This window comes from Apodemus sylvaticus, chromosome 2, assembly GCF_947179515.1.
Source record: "Apodemus sylvaticus chromosome 2, mApoSyl1.1, whole genome shotgun sequence".
NCBI lineage: Eukaryota > Metazoa > Chordata > Mammalia > Rodentia > Muridae > Apodemus > Apodemus sylvaticus.
In genome coordinates this window covers 174423149-174440658 of record NC_067473.1, presented here as the reverse complement: position 1 = coordinate 174440658, position 17510 = coordinate 174423149, and the positions used below count along the sequence as shown (strand labels likewise).

The 17510-nt window shown below is 46.7% G+C and overlaps 1 protein-coding gene across 1 annotated transcript in view; it reads left to right on the top strand.

Moving 5' to 3' along the window:
* The first annotated feature begins 6685 nt into the window (after nucleotides 1–6685).
* Nucleotides 6686–17510, top strand: part of Gucy2c (guanylate cyclase 2C) — a 95303-nt gene continuing 84478 nt past the window's right edge. Inside the window, exon 1 of the mRNA XM_052172929.1 lies at nucleotides 6686–6796. Coding sequence (XP_052028889.1) covers nucleotides 6686–6796 — 111 coding nt within the window. The remainder of the gene's footprint in view (nucleotides 6797–17510) is intronic.

The following is a 17510-nucleotide window of genomic DNA, read 5'->3' as shown; positions in this document are numbered from 1 at the left end:
AGCCCCAGGGGCAGAGAGGTGAGAGTATGTGGGAGAGTGGAGAGCAAAGAGAGAGAGGAGGGGCAAGTAGCCCCTCTTATAGTGGGCCAGATCTCTGGGGCGGGGCATACCTGGCCATTGCCAGGTAGGTGTGGGGTGGAGCTTAGACAAAACCCCAACATTCCCCAATGTTTGGTTAATTAATAAAAGAAAAAGAAAAAAGAAAAGAAGTGACGGCACATACGGCGAAGCAGGAATAGGGTCGTTGTTGTGATCTGACTGCTTCATGCTGACATTGGGGCGGCGTGTCTCTGGGGAACCTAGAGAAAGGGGTATGGGGGGTGATTGTCCAGTCTCATGAGGACTGGCTGCTTCTTTGTTGTCCAGGGTTTGTAGAGCCATTTGAAGATAGGTCAGGAGAACAGGTCCAGTAGAAGCTGTCTGCGTCTGGAGAAGCTGAGAGGAGATTGGAGCATCTGAAGGTTGCTTCTCTGGAGCTATCCTGGATATGGCAAGGGCCTGGACTTGACAAGATGTTGGAACACATTAGTATAGTTAGGGAATAAGACTAAGTACATTTGGGAGAAAGGAAAATTTTCTTAAGTTGTACAATTGAAACCCAGAGGAATCCCACCCTTTGGAAAGGTAGTAAAGTGGGAACTTGGGCAGATGTACTTATCTGGATGGAGCCTACTTGGTCCATGAGCAGTAGATCTGGGTAGGTTTCCTGTAGCTAACAAGTTTATTAAAGAGATAACAACATGAGTTAACCACATGAACAGTCTTTAAGATGAGCCTTTGTGGATCAGAAGGAATAGAATTGAAGGTTGGGAAAGTGACAGAGCAAGGAGAGGAGATATGAAGCATTTAATGGAAACCGAGTTTAGGTAAGGAGATAACTGTCTAGCTGTCAATGTAGTCAGAAGTCTGAGGAATAAACAATAACTTAGCAGTTATATTATTAAAGAATGACAGATTCCAGTAGCCAGCAGTTCTTTGTGGTCTCTGGTCTCTATGGTGGCTTTGGCTGTCAGTCTGGCTTTCAAGCACAGAAGATGCATGGCTTTTCTCTGTGGAATGGATACCCATGACATGAGAAATGGCTTACCTTTGTTTAGCTAAGTAATTTGACTCAAGGTATTCGGTTTTGTCCACTGCACTTTCAGGCAGCATCCTGTGGCGGTGTCCATCTTTCTTCTGAGACCTCCTGGGAGAAGCTGTCAGGCCTTTGGGAATTCTGTCTGTCTTAAATCTAATAGCAAACTTCTGACAAGATTGAGCGTAAGATAGGAGAGCAATAGTTAAAGAGAGACTAGGAATGGAAATCTTAAGTAGCTTTGACAGGTTGTATAGGTAGAGGAAAGTATATTGCCTTGGTTAGTAAAGATGCTAGGATCACAGAAAGAAAGCTGGCAGCAATGGATAAAATTGTGGTGTCTAGGCAGATTTAGGCTTGTTAACATACACTTGAGCACGCAGTCTATTGGAGCAAATGAGCTAAGGGTGTGGGAACACAGATGGGAAGCAGGCAGGGCAAAGGGAAGGCTTAGACCAGAGATAGATAAAAGCTTAAATGTATAGGATTCGGTCCCATTTACCGGATTGCTGACAGTATGTATTAAGATCCCTTAAAACAATTGGATCTAGGGTGTCATTAGGTGGCCATTTTGAATTATTGTCTGGCTTATATTGAGTCCAGACCTTATTGTAGAGGTTTATTAGTTTTTAGAGACTTGAGATTTTCCAGGAGACATCCCAATGGGGTGCCTGGAGAGGCTTTCCTCTCGACAATGCTAGGCTGAGTCAAGCTGACAGAGCTTACTAAAACACATGGTGAGGGTTGGAGGGGGAGAAAGGGCGAGCGGTCTAGAGCCTGTTCTAGGCATGCTCAGTTTGCACTTAAGGTCCGCATCCCCACAGAGACAACACAACAGATTCCTTTTCGGCTGTTGTTATTAAATTGGTTTTAAGAATTATTTTTATTCTATGTGCATGGGCATTTTGTTTTGCCTACATACATATCTGTGCACCATGTACATGCAGTGCCCACAAAAGCTAGAAGGGGGTATCTGGTCCGCTGAGCTGGGGTTACAGACAGTCGTGAGCTTCCATGAACGCTTGGGTTCTTGAACATAGAGTTCGGGAAAAGACCATAAGGTTCAAGATGTAAAGTTAAGGTCATTATATAAAAAGGTAATGTCCCAAGAAGAAAGTGGAAATGGCTCCTGGGACAAAATGTAAAAACATTTTATTTTAGATTTAAATTTTTTTATATATATATATATATAAGCTGAAGATACCAGTACAAAGTATATAATCAAATCCCTACTTAGGACATGTTTATACCATGTACACTTCCCTGTTTGGGCGTCTTATGTTCCTGTTATCCTTATGAAACTCTATGTGTGTGTGTGTGTGTGTGTATTATATAAATAGTATATAAATATATAATATAAATATTTATATATAAAAATATATATTTGATATGTGACATTTTCTTTATTTCTTCTAATCTTCATTTCCTTCTATAACTTGTTGTTGTTGTTGTTATTTAAACTAAGCTAATGGCTTGTCCTCCTAGCCAATCCCAGACCCCCAATCTCAGTATGCTGTTAGTAAAAAGATCTGAGGAAAAACCTCCTGAGCTCTGCCAGAACTAATCTAAGCATCGGCTCAATCGCTCACCGCTGTGTGAGTTTCCTTCCTCCATAAAACATGGAAAGCCTAATAAAACTCTCTGAAATCGGGGAAGTTAAAACGATGTGTGGGGGAAGCACGGCTGGAGTCTAGCTGGGGTTCTCAGGGCGGGATCAGTAAATGCTGAAGTGAGTCCCTTAGGTCACAGCCGCTTTCTCCCACATTCGCTTGAGAGGCACTTCGCTCTTGTTCCAGACTCCCGCTGGGCTCCTTGTGGATGTTCAGAGAAGGAGAATTCATTTTTACACCCTGGAACGTCCCCATTCCCTTCCACCTGCGCTAAGTACAGACTCCTTCTTTGCCTCAAAGATTGAGATGCATTAAGCAAACTCTTAGCCAAGGCGATAAGTCAAACCTTATCCGCAGTTCCACTCTTAACTCTTTTCACACTTTTCCTCCGCCGAACTTTCCCAAGCTTCCGCATGCGTCCTGAGACTCCCCACCCCCATCCTGCTCCCCACCACACCCCGCCCCCTCACCTACATCTCAGCGTTAACTCCTCCAGGCTCTGCCTCCTCTCGGTACGCACCGCCCCAGAGGTGGTGGGTTAAACATCTGGCCACTGAGCTAGAGTGAATTGTTTGCTATGGGTACACCATTTCCAGGATCTGAGCATCGGGGACAAGGGGCATTTAAAACGCCAGTCTAACTCTCTGCCCTTGCTTCCTCCTTTTAAAAGTCAAATTCATTAAGGTGCAAAGCAATTTGGGTGTTCCAGGACAACCCTCTCTCTGGTTTTTCTGCGGCGCGGCAGGTGCACAGCAGGAACACAAGAGGAAATCAACACCTAAGGGAGCAGAGAGAAAAAGAAAACATAGTTCGGTAAGACAGATGAACAGAGCCTCAGGATCTGCCAAGGCTGACTGGGACCCAGTCTCCCAGCACCCCTGCATGCAGAGGCCGAGTACCAGCCGAGCCTGCGCCTGCGTCCTCAGTCCATCATGCTTCTGTTTGTCCTGTATCCTTCTAAAGTTAAGTCTACACCTTGGGGTATGAATTCTACTATTTTAAAGAGATACGTGTTGCACCTTAGTGATTTTTCTAGGACTCCACTATTGTTTTAAGCCTGCTGCTAATTAAATATCTTAAAATCTATTTAAGTAGTGCTCCTTTTTCTCGTTTCCCTTCGCCTCCCAAGGTCTATTTCCTGCAGGCTTGTTGACCATGCAGTGTTTGAAGATGGATATGGCCTCATTTACGTTTACTTTGCCTTTCGTCACTTCCTGTTCTCCGTAGTTTGGAAGCTGAATTGTCTCATTATGAGCCACGTTCCCTCATATTTACATAGTAAAAACCAAACCATGCCTTCCACAGCCGGACAACCTCCGTGGTCCTCACTCTGCACCCCAAGCCTCACCTGGACCCCAGCTGCTCTCGGGCCATGAACAGCCCCTGCCCCTGATTTGGGGACACGGATCCTGCTGTGTGTAGACGGAGTGATGCGGACTAACCCAGCTTTGTTTCTTGAACTGTTTACTACATCCTGTTTCCTATAAAATATGTGAATGATGATCAAATACAATAACTTGGGAAGACAAATCAAGTCAGCAATGTGGCCGTTATACCTACCATTTTTTATTGGTTATTTTATTTATTTACATTTCAAATGTTTACACCTATCATTTTTATACTAATGTTTCATTTCTGCCTCTGCAGCTTTCTTGGTGACTAAAAATAAAAATTTTAATCATGTTTTATGTACTCAGAATGTGAATATGCAGAATCTCAGTGTGTGTGTGTGTGTGTGTGTGTGCTGGTCACAGGATAACTTGATGGTTTGTTCTCTTTCCACCTTAGTGTTAAGTGGTCCACCTTAGTGGGCTGAGTGTTAAGGGCTTTTACCGGCTGAGCTAAGTCGCCAACTCAGTGGTAACTGGCTGAGCTATCTCACCAGCTGATTCGTTTTAACTCACATACCTGTTTCTTCTTTTTAAAGATATATCTAATTTTAAATATAAATGTTGGTTCATGCCCAAGTGTACAGAGGCCTGTAGAGGCCAGCGATGTCAAATCCCTCTGGAGCTGGGCACACCGGTGGCCTTGAGCTTCCTGGCATGGGTGCTGGGATCTGAACTCAGGTCCTGTGTAAGAGCAGCATGTGGTCTAACTGCCTAGCCATCTCCCTCCAGCCCATATTGTCTGTTCTAAAGAAGACTGAAAAGACAGTGGGACATCTCTTCTCAGTGTCCTTCTCACACTGGTGCGGGCATTTCCTTACCACTTTCTTTTTCTTTTAAAGATTTACTTATTTTATGTATATGAGTACACTGTAGCTGCCTTCAGACACACCAGAGGAGGGCATCGGATCCCATTACAAATGGTCGTGAGCCACCATGTGGTTGCTGGGAATTGAACTCAGGACCTCAGCGCTCTTAACTGCAGAGCCATTTCTCCAGCCCCTCCTTTCAACTTTCAGTTCAATCGGTTTCAGCTGAACACACTTGGAGTTCCAACGACAGAAGAAATGACGGTGCACACAGGAAGGAGAAATTAATTCTGCTGCCTAAAGGGGGCTTAAAGGATAGCAACACAGTGGGGCTGGGGTGCAGCTCAGCGTGCACACTGCTTCCTGTTACGTTGGAAGCCTGGATTCCATCCTCAGCACGGGTAAGCCAGACGTGGAGTGACAAACCTGTAACTCCAGCACTCTGCAGAGACGGGAGCTATAGGGACAGATGTTCAAGGCCATCGTCCTTGGCCAGCCTGAACTACGTGAGACCCCGTCTCCAAGGGGGAGGTGGTTTGTTGGATACCTACTGAGCACCAAGTACCTCTTACTACTGTTTTAACTGAGTTAACACAAGCTTCCTTCCTGAGAGCCAACATTTGTTGCGGTATTAGTAACTCATCTCCACGCGTGGTTCCGGTATTTGTAGAAGCCACTCAGCGTGTCCTGAAGATTCACCAACAATCATCCTACTTACACCGGGTTCTGCTGTGGCCCACTGGGCAGGAGTATCTGCAGAGGAGGCCTGTCCCACAGTGGACAAGCATCGGACAGTTGGTGCTCGACTGTAGTCCCCCTCGCATGCTGCCTCAGCTTATCCAGTTCTGTGGACCCTCAAAGTGACAAGGCAACATGGTAATCTTTGGCCAAGAAGAGATTGTCACCTTTGATGTGTGGTGCAGCCTGTCCGGTGCAAAGATATCTATAGTGTAATAAACACCAAGTGCTCTCCCGGGCCATCCCTTCAGCTTCGTTGCCGTTGCTGTTTTAACTCCAGGCGTTGTCCCCCCTGGACTGCAGCATGCATCTACAGGGTCGCACTAGAGACCCTGGGTAATGTGGCAGTTGGATGCTGGAGTTCAGTGTTTGGCCTGTCTCCCGGGGAAATGGTGACGTGCCGTCAAGGTGGTGCCTCGGCCTCACATAAGTGGCTTCTCTTTTATGGGCCTTGCCTATTGATGCATTCTTAGACGGTGTCTGGAACTTGAAACCTTTGACGTTCCAGAAGGCACCTTGATGCTCTTAATCAAAGCAACGCATAGTGTGGGGCTGGAAATCCCATCAACCACTCAGCAAACCCGCCCGCATCCAAACTCCAACTCCAACTGTGGCTTACTATTAAGCTGTCAAATGTGCTAGAGTAGAGAGTAGATTTGGGTTGGGAAGCAGAGAACTGAGCCCTGGCAACTTTAGGCCACCTGCGGCGGTTCATAGGCTCAGCAAATGCCAAAGTTCCAGCCCCACACTATGCGTTGCCTTGATTAAGAGCATCAAGGTGCCTTCTGGAACGTCAAAGGTTTCAAGTTCCAGACACCTTCTAAGAATGCATCAATAGGCAAGGCCCATAAGACCTCTGTTTACACTGCAGGGAATTCACCGTGCTTCTTAACTGTTCTCCTTTAGTAACTCTGAGAAAGCGATCCACTAGGTACCGTAGGGGACAAGAGCTAAAGTACACTAACTGTGTCAATGAAGTCATACCATTTCCTTCCCTCATGTATGACGTCAGATGACAGAGCTATTTCCAAGACCCAGGGATCTTTATTACGGCTAAATGACGTCATGGCTGTCTTCAAGGTTTACCTGCCGTCCTCTACTAACAGTAAGCTGAGTAGAGAGGAGGCCATCCGACAGAAGCAGGAGCACCGCAGACTTCCCGGTGACGCAGAGCAGGTGCAGCAATCCCCGGCTCCAGCTCTGCTAAGCCGTGCATGGATGCCATACAGGACGGGAGCTGGGAGGAGGAGGCAGGCTGCTCACAGGTCACACAGAGGCTTCTGTCACAATGGAGGAGAGGGAGAAGGCAGGACGTGGGCCACCCGTGGAAACAGAGAAGAAGCCCTTCATCCTGAAGCATCATCGGGCCGAGGGCTGTGCTTGGGCTGCACAGTGCTGGCCAGCGAGAGTGTTTGGTGGTTCACCCTTTGCTATTGATTCAGACAAGGTTTCTCCATTTTGTTCCAGATTCATCAGAATTCTGCCACTCACCTTCAATTGATCTTTATTAAATCTTTGGGGTTTTGGGGGGTTTTGTTTTTTTGGTTTTTTTGGTTTTTTGGATTTTGGTTTTTTCAAGACAGGGTTTCTCTGTATAGCCCTGGCTGTCCTGGAACTCACTCTGTAGTCCAGGCTGGCCTCGAACTCAGAAATCCGCCTGCTTCTGCCTCCCAAGTGCTGGAATTACAGGCATGCACCACCACCACCCGGGCTAAATCTTTGTTTTTTATTAAGTCTTCGTTTAAAAAAAAATCCGTGTTTTTTCATTGTTTATTAGCATTTAAAAATGGGTTTCATTATGGTAGTTGCTATATCATCTATCTATCATCCGTCCACCTATTTAACTACCTATCATTTATCTATATGCCTGTCTGTCTATCATCTATCCATCTACTATCATCTGTCCATCATCTGCCTGTCTGTGCATACATCCATGCATCATTCTTCTTTAACTATGTCAACCCCCACACTTCCCTCCCCAAGCATGTCCCCTTCTGCCCTATTCTCAGCAGTTCAAATCCTTGAATATGTTGTTATGGTTGCTGGGTTTTTTTGTGTGTGTGCTTTATTTTGATATGGTGTTTCACATTGCATCCCAGTCTGGTCTAGAACTCACTGTAGCCCAGGCTGTTGTGGATCTTGTGACAGTTTCCTGCCTCTGCTACCCAAGTGCTAGGACACCATGTCAGGCTCCAAACCTCCAAAGTCATAAGTCACCCTGATTGCTTCCAACTTGCAGCTGCTGCCTCTGTAGACAGCTCAGCATCCTGTGGTCCAAAAGCAGACCCAGGTATGGACATCTTTCTACAGTCCTACAAGCTAGGCACACGTTACGAGATGCAGTTGTGAATGTTTTGAGTTGCTATGTGATTGGTTTACATATAATCACCACAATGGTAGATTTGTTCATTCCTGTACACAGCACAGACCCACCACAGGGCCCTCAACACCTACATCTGTCCACAGAGATAAACTGCACCTCCTTAATGACAAGTGAGTGCTTGTTCATGTCACATGTCACATGCTCTTTAGTCAGACAACGTGAGGCCCGTGGCTTTCCCTGACCAGTTCTGTCTGGGTGGCTCCCAGCCCCGCGCTGCTCTGTTGTTCTCCTCTTTCCTCCTCTCCTCCTTCTGCCTCTGTAGTCCTGGGAGTTCTTAACTTTCCTTCTTTTGTTACATAAAAATTATATGTCTGTATATCCAATTTGGAAGGTTTGCATGTCCAGCCCAGAGGTGGTGACACATACTTGTAATCCCAGTACTCGAAAGGTAGGGGCAGGGCAATCAAGTCAAAGCTGTCCTCGGCTACACAGGGAGCTGAGGGAAACCTGACCTACATTAGACCCTCTCTCACTACCAGCCAAGGAAGAAAGACAGACAGACAGAAAGAGGAAAGGAGAGGGGAGGGAAGAAGGAAGATTCTTGTCTAAACCCAAACTGGCATTAGATTTTCCTGTGTAAATAGTATATTCAAATAAGTATTTCCTTCTCAGAAAAAAAAAATTATTTGTTGATTCGGGAATTGAAGCAGGGCAGGAGGGCTCATGTTTGTAATTGGGGAAGCTGAGGCAGGAGAATCTCAATTGCAAAGTCTGCCTGGGCTGCAGAGTGAGTTCAGATCCAGACTGGGAAAGTTGGCAAAGACCTGTCTTAAAGTTTATTATTTGAAGAGACCAAAGGGGATAGGGATATAGATCAGTGGCTAAGTGCTTGCCTAGCACCAGTAAGGCCTTAAGCAAAATCCTCAGTCCTATGGATGAGTAATGAATGAATGAATGAATGAATGAATGAAGCAAAGAAGTTTGAGTGCAGAGGGAGCCTGCTTATACAATATATGTGGAAGGAACGAGAATCCATATGTCCCCTAGCAACAAGTAGTTATTGCCCACCATGCTGGTCTGAAGAGAAGTGGCCCTGTAGACTCATCAGTTTGAATGCTCGGCTCACCGGGAATGGCACTATTAAGAGGTGTGGCCTCGTTGGAGAAAGTGTGTCACAGTGAGGGCCCGCCTTGAGGTCTCCTATGTTCCAGCTCTGACCAGTGTGGAAGTCCAGGCTCTTCCTGGCGGACTTTGGATCAAGATGTAGAGTTCTCAACTCCTCCAGCACCATGTCTGCTGCACGCTGCCACGCTCCCCACCATGACGAAAATGGATTGAACCTCTGAAACTGTAAGCCAGCACCAATTAAATGTTTGCTTTTGTAAGAGTTGCCTTTGTCATGGTGTCTCTTCACAGCAATAAAGCCCTAACTAAGACACCCATTGCAGCTAGCCTAACTAGGAAGCACGCCACTTCCTAGGAAGGAAGCACATCCTTCCTCTGCAGACTAAGAGCAGAATCTCTTATTTGGTGCCCAAAGTTTTCAGGCTTTTGTTTCATTATTCTTTGGCAAAATTCCTTTTGAAATCTCATGCTTGTATCCATGCTGACATAAGGAGACAGGAAGTGAGGGTTCTAGACTGAACAGCCGTGTGCTTCCAGGCGCACAGACAGGAAGGGCATTGTAGCAGAAAGCATGTAAGCGTCCCACCCTCCCTCCTGTTGCAACTCTCTTAGCACAACCGGCTTCCCTGAATTATGGCCTACATGTTAATAGTTTTACAACATAAAGGCATCCTGCCTCAAGAAGAACAGTGGACTAATAAGGAAAAAAAAAAAAAAAAAACCAGTAACTCTTGAACTGTCACTCCCAGCAGAGACGCCTACATGCTTAAGATGACTGCACGCTTTCCACAGTCTGTGTTTGTTTTCCTGGCATCTACCAAAACTTTTGTTTTGCTGCTATGACAGTACCTGACAGATGTGATCTAAAGCTCACTCGTGTGCATGGGGGAGGGGGGAGGAGAGAAGTGGTGGGGTAGTTGTTATGTGGCTTGTGGTTTGAAAGTATAATCCATCATGGTAGAGAAGCTGGGACACACAGAGGAGCTCCGGGAAGAACAACAGGAGCTGGTCAAAGTGTGTCCATCCGTCCATCCATCGGTCCATCCACATTCAGGAATCACACAGCGGGAGAATACCAGTTCTCCACCTGCCTTTCTCCGGTTCCTGCTATCTCACGGATGGTACCACCCACTCTGAAGGCAAGTCTTCCCTGCACTGTTGCTGCTCTCTGGACACACCCTCCCAGACGCTCCCAGATGTTTGTCTCCATGGTGATTCTACATCCCCCCCCCACCTCCCCAGCAAGTCAACAATGAAGACCAACCATCCCAAGTCCAGGCAGGCCTTGCCAACTATCATTTTAAAGCATAATATTCTCCTCCCATCCATCCCTAAGGTCTCATGATTTCATGACACAGATGAGAGAATGTATGGCTGAATGCCTTGATAGTACCAGAATTGTTCAAAAGCCCCAAATCCCTCGTGAGATTCATAGAGAGCTCTTATCTATGAACCCACATAAAATTAAGCAATAAGCTACATCTTCTAATCTTCAATAAGACAAATTAAACATTCCCATCACAGAAAGTATAGAAAGGAAATCTGGTGCCAAGGCAGCAGAACACCAAATCCTCCATCTCTGTGGTCCACCATCTATGGAATCACCTGGACCCCAAAAGCCTTGGGTAGCCATGTCTCTCCAGCTTCTGTGACATCTCCAACACAGTGGCAGCGGATGTCTCAGCAGACATCCCACAGTGCTGGCGCCCACACCGCCCTGAGAGTCTCTGCTGCAACATTTCAGTTTCAGACACTGGCCTCTCGGAGCCTTCTTGCTGAGCATCTGACCATATCTCACGCTGCTTGGCCTCGGAGGATTTCTGGAACCTTGGTTCAAGCCTCTATAACCTCATCTTTCATGCCTGTAAAGCCAATACCATGTGAACAGTGCTGCCAGCTTGAGATGTCGGCTGGCCTGTTGAACCACAGCTGAAGCATCCGTCATGGTCCTTCAAGGCTTGGCGCTGGGAAAACATTTCTCTAGCTGGCCATTTTGGAGCGGTGAACCCATCTGGTGGCAGTCTCCAAGCTGGGGTCATCAGTAAGTGGGGTCTCAGACTCAGCCCTCTTACCCATTGTCCCAATGCAGAGCTGGATGGCTCCTTATATCCACCCCCTTTAACAATTTCAGTTGCTTTATTGGAGACTCTCTTGTCTGCATCTTTCTCTTTAGAGATTTATTACTATATGTAAATACCCTGTAGCTGTCTACAGACACACCAGAAGAGGGCGTCAGATCTCATTAGGGATGGTTGTGAGCCACCACGTGATTGCTGGGATTTGTACTCAGTGCTCTTAACCGCTGAGCCATCTCTCCAGCCCTCTTGTGTGCATCTTTAAGCCTATTCATATCCCTTCCTTCATCTATGGTACATTTTTTCAAACTTTCTGCTCTGTCATGTTGTAATTCTAACTAAATAATAACCGTGCCACAACAGATGTACAATGTGTTGAAATCTCCTCCACCAAACCGCTTGGTCCCTTCCTTTTGAATTTAGTCTTACTCAAGGCTTACTTCAGGACACTGGCAAAATAAGGCCAGATTCTTCTCCAAAATAGAGCATTTGTAAATGTCCTCTGGTCTAACTCTCAATGGAGGCCTTTTCCTCGGGAAACTTCATGAGCCAGGTTTCCGCGGTCTGCACACCTCTCCGCAGTGTGGTCTTCCAGACCCCCACCAAATTCTCTTTAAGGTGCGCTTACAGCATTGTCGGGATTCTTAGTCTACATGTGTAAACTCTCCCACACTTTGATCAGTTCTAAGAGCCTAAAAACCACCTGGTCAGGCTTATCATAGCCATGACCCTCCTTTTAGCACCAAGTAATACTTACATAGTAGTGCTGAACTACTCACAGTCTCATTGCTGTGACACAATATTAAATAGAAGTAGCTTCAGCAAGGAAGGCTTTATCCACTTGCAGACTGAAGGCACAGCCCCTCAAAGGGGACAATCATGGTGGCGAGAACAGCTTTAGCTGTAGCCAAGAGGGGGAGGGGTGTTGGTCACACTGTGTCCACAGTCAGGAAACAGCAGAACTGGTGCTGCCGACCCACTCAGTTTCTCCTGTTCACTCACCCTAGGACCCTGGAAACCCACTTTCAATGTGAGTCTGCCTCCCTCCGTTAATCCTTTCTGGAAATGCTCTCCATGTAGTCTGTCTCCTAAGTGATTCTAATTCCTTCCGAGTTAATAGTCAAGGCTGATCACCACGTCCACTACCCATCCCCCAGCAGGACCGGACCCATTGTGGTGGTTTGAATATGTTTGTCCCAGGGAGTGGCACTATTAGAACCTGTGGCCTTGGTGGAGTAGGTCTGGCCTTGTTAGAGGAATTATGTCACTTCGGGGATGGCCTTGGAGACCCTCCTCCTAGCTGCCAGAAGACAGATTTCTCCTGGTCGCCTTTGGAACAAGATATAGAACTCTCAGCATCTCCAGCACCATGTCTGCCTGGATGCTGCCATGCTCTTTCCATGATGATAATAGACCAAGCCTCAGAATCATATTGTCCTTTATAAACGTTGTTTTGGTCATAGTGTCTCTCCACAGCAAGAAAACCCAAACTAAGACACCCATCCTGCCCCTTAAAATAACCACAACGGCCTCCTCCTCGATAGAAGCTGGGCCTTGTGAGGCTTGAGAACCCACATACTTTCCCAGGGACACTGGGACTGATCAGTTTGGATGAATCAGTAGAGGCTGAGAAACTGCTTTGAGACTTAGAAATTGTTTTGAGACTGAACCTTGAAGAAATGTTATCTTGCTAGAGCACCTGCTCTTAGTGCTACAGGAGAGCTTGACCTTGGTCCTAAGATGCTCCTGGCAAACCTGGAGTTCTAGGGATATGGTGCTCAGGGGTGCAAAGGAAAAGTAAAAGTAATATTCTATATCATCTTAGGAGTTTGAAATGTGGGCAAGTGAGTTTTTATTTTACAGTCCACACATGATCATTGACATTATTTCTATTGATCCTTTCTATACTGATCTACTTTGTCACTTGAGAAGATTTACTTAAAACACAGCTCCTGGTCTTTGATTTTTCTACTACTAAGTCACCACTGTTGGGCCCTTTCTAGGAACCCACGGTGACTTCTGCACTCTTTATTCCGTTTGCATGGAGTGGTCTACGACTCTAGCAAGGACCTGCTGCAAAGTGGGCAGCCTGCCTTCAAACCAGACTCCTACTTCCTTAGCCCTTTTATTCAAATGTGTCGCCCTGCACCTCCTCAGTCCGCCACTGTGAGCTATTAAATCAATCACGCAGAAGCTCACGGCCTGCGGCAAACGCTGCCCTGCCGCCCAGGCCGCTGTTCCGCGACTTTCTCTGCATCTCTGCTTCATTTGCTCGGCTATGCTTCAAAATCTCTTCTCCATCCATTTTTCTCACCCCCTCGCTGTATCCACTTCCCTCTTCCTTCAACCGCTTGCCGTTGCTGTTGTTTGGTTTGGTTTTTAGACAGGGTCTCCTAATGTACCTCAAACTGGTCTTGCTAACACACTTCCTGCCTCAGTTTACCTAATGCTGGGATTACTGTACACCACCATCCCTAGCTCTTCATCCAGCTCAGGTGTAACAGTCTGACTCTCTAGATATTCTTTCTTTTTTTAAACCTCCAATTTTTGAAATCCACTAAATTTTCGTTGTACCGACCTAGAAATTGTCCACTCCTAGCTAGGCCCTGTCGCTGCTCACCTTCCCATGTCCATTTCTAAGGAGTTGAACCTTTCTGGAAAATAATCATAAAATGAGTCAGTAAATCCAGTCACTAAGCTCACCACTCCAGCTAAGCAGAGTGAGCCGCGGGCCTCGAAGCTCCTCCCCTTATTCTAAACAGCCCTGCGGAGGGCCTCGAAGCTCCTCCCCTTATTCTAAACAGCCCTGCGGAGGGCCTCGAAGCTCCTCCCCTTACTCATTTCACAGACTTTCCAAGGTCATAGGTTCTCTGTAAACCTGTGTCTACTCCAGCTCCCCTTTGACGCTCAGCAGACATCCTGCCTCCTTCCACAGGCAGGAAGGTTTAAACTAACACACACACACACACACACACACCCTGGGGCTCCCAGCTCGATGTCTGGCAGTATGCACGCACAGGAAGCACCACACAAGCCTGTCTTCAGTTGCCTGAGAATCCCACTGCTTCAGTTTCCTGAACATGGTTTCTCAATTCTCTCTCTCTCTCTCTCTCTCTCTCTCTCTCTCTCTCTCTCTCTCTGCCTTTCCTCCTAGCTTTATACCAGCCCCTTCCTACCAATATTTAAACGAAGTAGCTTCCACCCTGATAAAAATGCAACCCCCATCCCGTACCGATGACCACTTCCCAGTTAGCATTGTTCTCCCCTCTGCGTTTGGCAAGAGAGACAGTTATTTCTACAGCTGAATAGGCTTCTAGGACCGGCCTGCTTTTCAGGCTCTTGGCTGCTAATGAACAGATAAGAATCCCAAGTGTATGGACGCAGAGATGTGGCTCAGCAGTTGAAAGCGCTTACTGCTCATTCAGAAGACCCAAGTTTGCTTCCGAGTACACAACCACCTGTAACTCTGCCTCCGGGGGACTCTGATGCTCTCGCATGGCCTCCATGGGTGCCTGCATGCAAGTTGCAAATAAACTCGTGAAGGTACGCACACACATACAAATACACAAACACACAAGAATGAGTCCCACGTATAGAGCCCTATCCACTGCTGTTTGATTTAAGGAGCAGTCCAAAATGTCTTCCTTTTTACTAAACATCAGAACTAGTTAGTGTTGGGTTCATAAAAAGAGAAAGAGGTTTACAGAATGGTATACGGCGCTGTGGGGAGAAGGTGCCCATGCCCAGGCACCTCTTCCTCCCCCTCCCTCGGAGGGACCATGGTATAGCATAGAGTTTATCAAGGGCAGAGGATGGGAGTTAATGGGGTAGTAGAAGCAGAGAAAGGCAGAGAGAGGGAGAGAGAGTAGAGAAGTGGAGGCCAGCCATGACCACGTGGAAAGAAGGGGTAGGGGAAGAGGGCCCAAGAGGGGCAGCAGAGAGGAGAGAGGTGAGAGTGCCAAGGGGTAAGAGAGAGAGAGAGAGAGAGAGAGAGAGAGAAGAGGCAAGCAGCTCCTTTTATAGTGGGCCAGGCCTACCTGGCTGTTGCCAGGCAACTGTGGGGCGGGGCATACCTGGCTGTTGCCAGGTAATTGTAGTGTGGAGCTTAGACAGAATCCTAACAGTTAGGCTAAGGCAAAGGAACCAAACGATGCCAATTCTATGCCGGGAGGCAGAATTCCCACAGGGCCTGTTCAAAAGCTGTGTTCTGAAGAAGGCAATCTCCTTAGGATCCCGCCAAGGGGGAATGCCACCAGCTAGAAAATAGACACCTCAGAAGGGCCATTCAAGTGACCTCAGGAAGGATCTCAGTGTAGATCGTATAGATTTCTTTGGGCCTGGAACCTTACTTCTATTTAGATTGGTCGGATTTAGCCGTGGTTTCAATACTTTGCTTGGGAAGGTTGCAAATGCAATTTAAATTACTTCCATGAAAGATGCATCATGCCAGTTAACACATTTAGTTTTCACATTTTGAAGTCAGCATGGGAAACAATGACATCAAAGCCACCAGCCAATGCCTCTGTTGTATTCCTGACCTCCTCTTATATATCTATAGGTCCTCTTCTCACCTCTGCACAGACAGATATAAAATCAACCTGTCCCAAGACGGAAGTCATTATCTCTTTTAAACCCACTGGCTTTCAGGATTTTAATGACCAGCAAACACTTTCTGGCCTCACCCTTGAGTCCTCCCTCTCCCTGGGACCTCAAACTCAATAAAATACCAGGTCCCATTACTTCACTTTTTAGATGTTGTCTTAGTTAGGGTTTTACTGCTGTGAACAGACATCATGATCAACGCAAGGTTTATAAAAGACAACATTTAATTGGGGCTGGCTTACAAGCTCAGAGGTTCAGTCCATTGTCATCAAGGCAGAAACATGGCAGCATCCAGGCAGGCATGGTGCAGGAGGAGCTGAGAGTTCTGCCTCTTCATCTGAAGGCTGCTGGTGGAAGATTGACTTCCAGGCAACTAGGGTGAGGGTCTTAAGCCCACACCCACAGTGACACACCTACTCCAACAAGGCCACACCTCCTAATAGGGTCACTCCCTGGGCCAGTCATATACAAACCATCACATTCCACTCCCTGGCCCCCCATAGGCTTGTTCAAACATGAGTCTAAGGGGGCCATAGTTAAACATAGCATAATGCAAAATACATTTAGTCTGACTTCAAAAGTAACAGTGTTAAAAGTCCAAAGTTCAAGGTCTCTTCTGAGATTCATTCAATCACTTAACTGTAATCCCCCAAGCAAGACAGGAAACCAGCTGGGCAAAGTCCAAACTCTGCTTCCATGTCTGATGGCAAAGCAATCTTCAGATCTTCAACTCCTTTTTCATCTTTGTTGACTGCAATAAGGTTCTGTCTCCTGGGCTGGTTCCACTCCCTGTTAGCAGCTTTCCTTGGCAGGCATCCTGTGGCTCTGGCAACTTTAACATCTTGGGATCCCCAAATCAGTTTCAGCTTCACAGCTTCTTGTTCCAGTGTCTGAGATCCACACATGATCTTCTGTGCATCTCCAAAGAACTGGTGTCACTTCTCCAGCTCTGCCCTCTGTAGCACTCTAAGTTCAGGTTGATCCACTCCACTGCCGTTCTTGGTAGTCATCCCATGGTACTGGCATCTCCAATATGCTAGGGTCTTCCACTGCAACTATGCTTTACCAAAGCCTCTCATAGTCTCTCTTCATTGTACCAAGCCTCAACTCCTTTGTATGACCCTTTCAGTCCTGCGCTGTCAATTACAACTGAGGGTGCACTTTCACCAATGGCCTTCCATAGCCTCTCACAGCACCAAACTTCAGCTGTTCTTCATGATGCCTTCAAAACCAGTACCACCTGGAGATTCTTACACGTTACCAAGTACAGCTGCAGCATGAGGTACAGCCTTGGCTATGTCTGGAACACAGCCTCTGTGCTCTCCAAAAACACTTCCCAGAAGATTTCACCTCAGTGACGCTAGTCTCTTCTTAATCACTGCTACTTTCTTAGCTCCAGCTAACCAGCATCAATTGTCCCAGTAGTCTCCTTCTCCTCTTGGATATAAAGCCAGACACATGGCTGAAGCTGCTGAGTTCTGCTGCTTGCAGGAGCTGGAGCACTGGCCCCCTTGTTCTATTATGTTACCACTAACTTCCTTTTTTCCAGCTCTTTTACTGCCTAAGTAGGCTGTCCTGGATCTTGCTCCATAGACTGACTTTGAACTCAGAAATCTGCATACCTGTCTCCTAAACACTGGGATTAAAGGTGTGATCTGCCAAGCCTAGATTTAAGTTTTTCTTCACCTAGAATTTGCTCTGTTCTAGGCTGGCCTTGAAGTCAGAGATCTGCTTATCTTTGCCTCCTGGGATTAAAGGCTTGTAC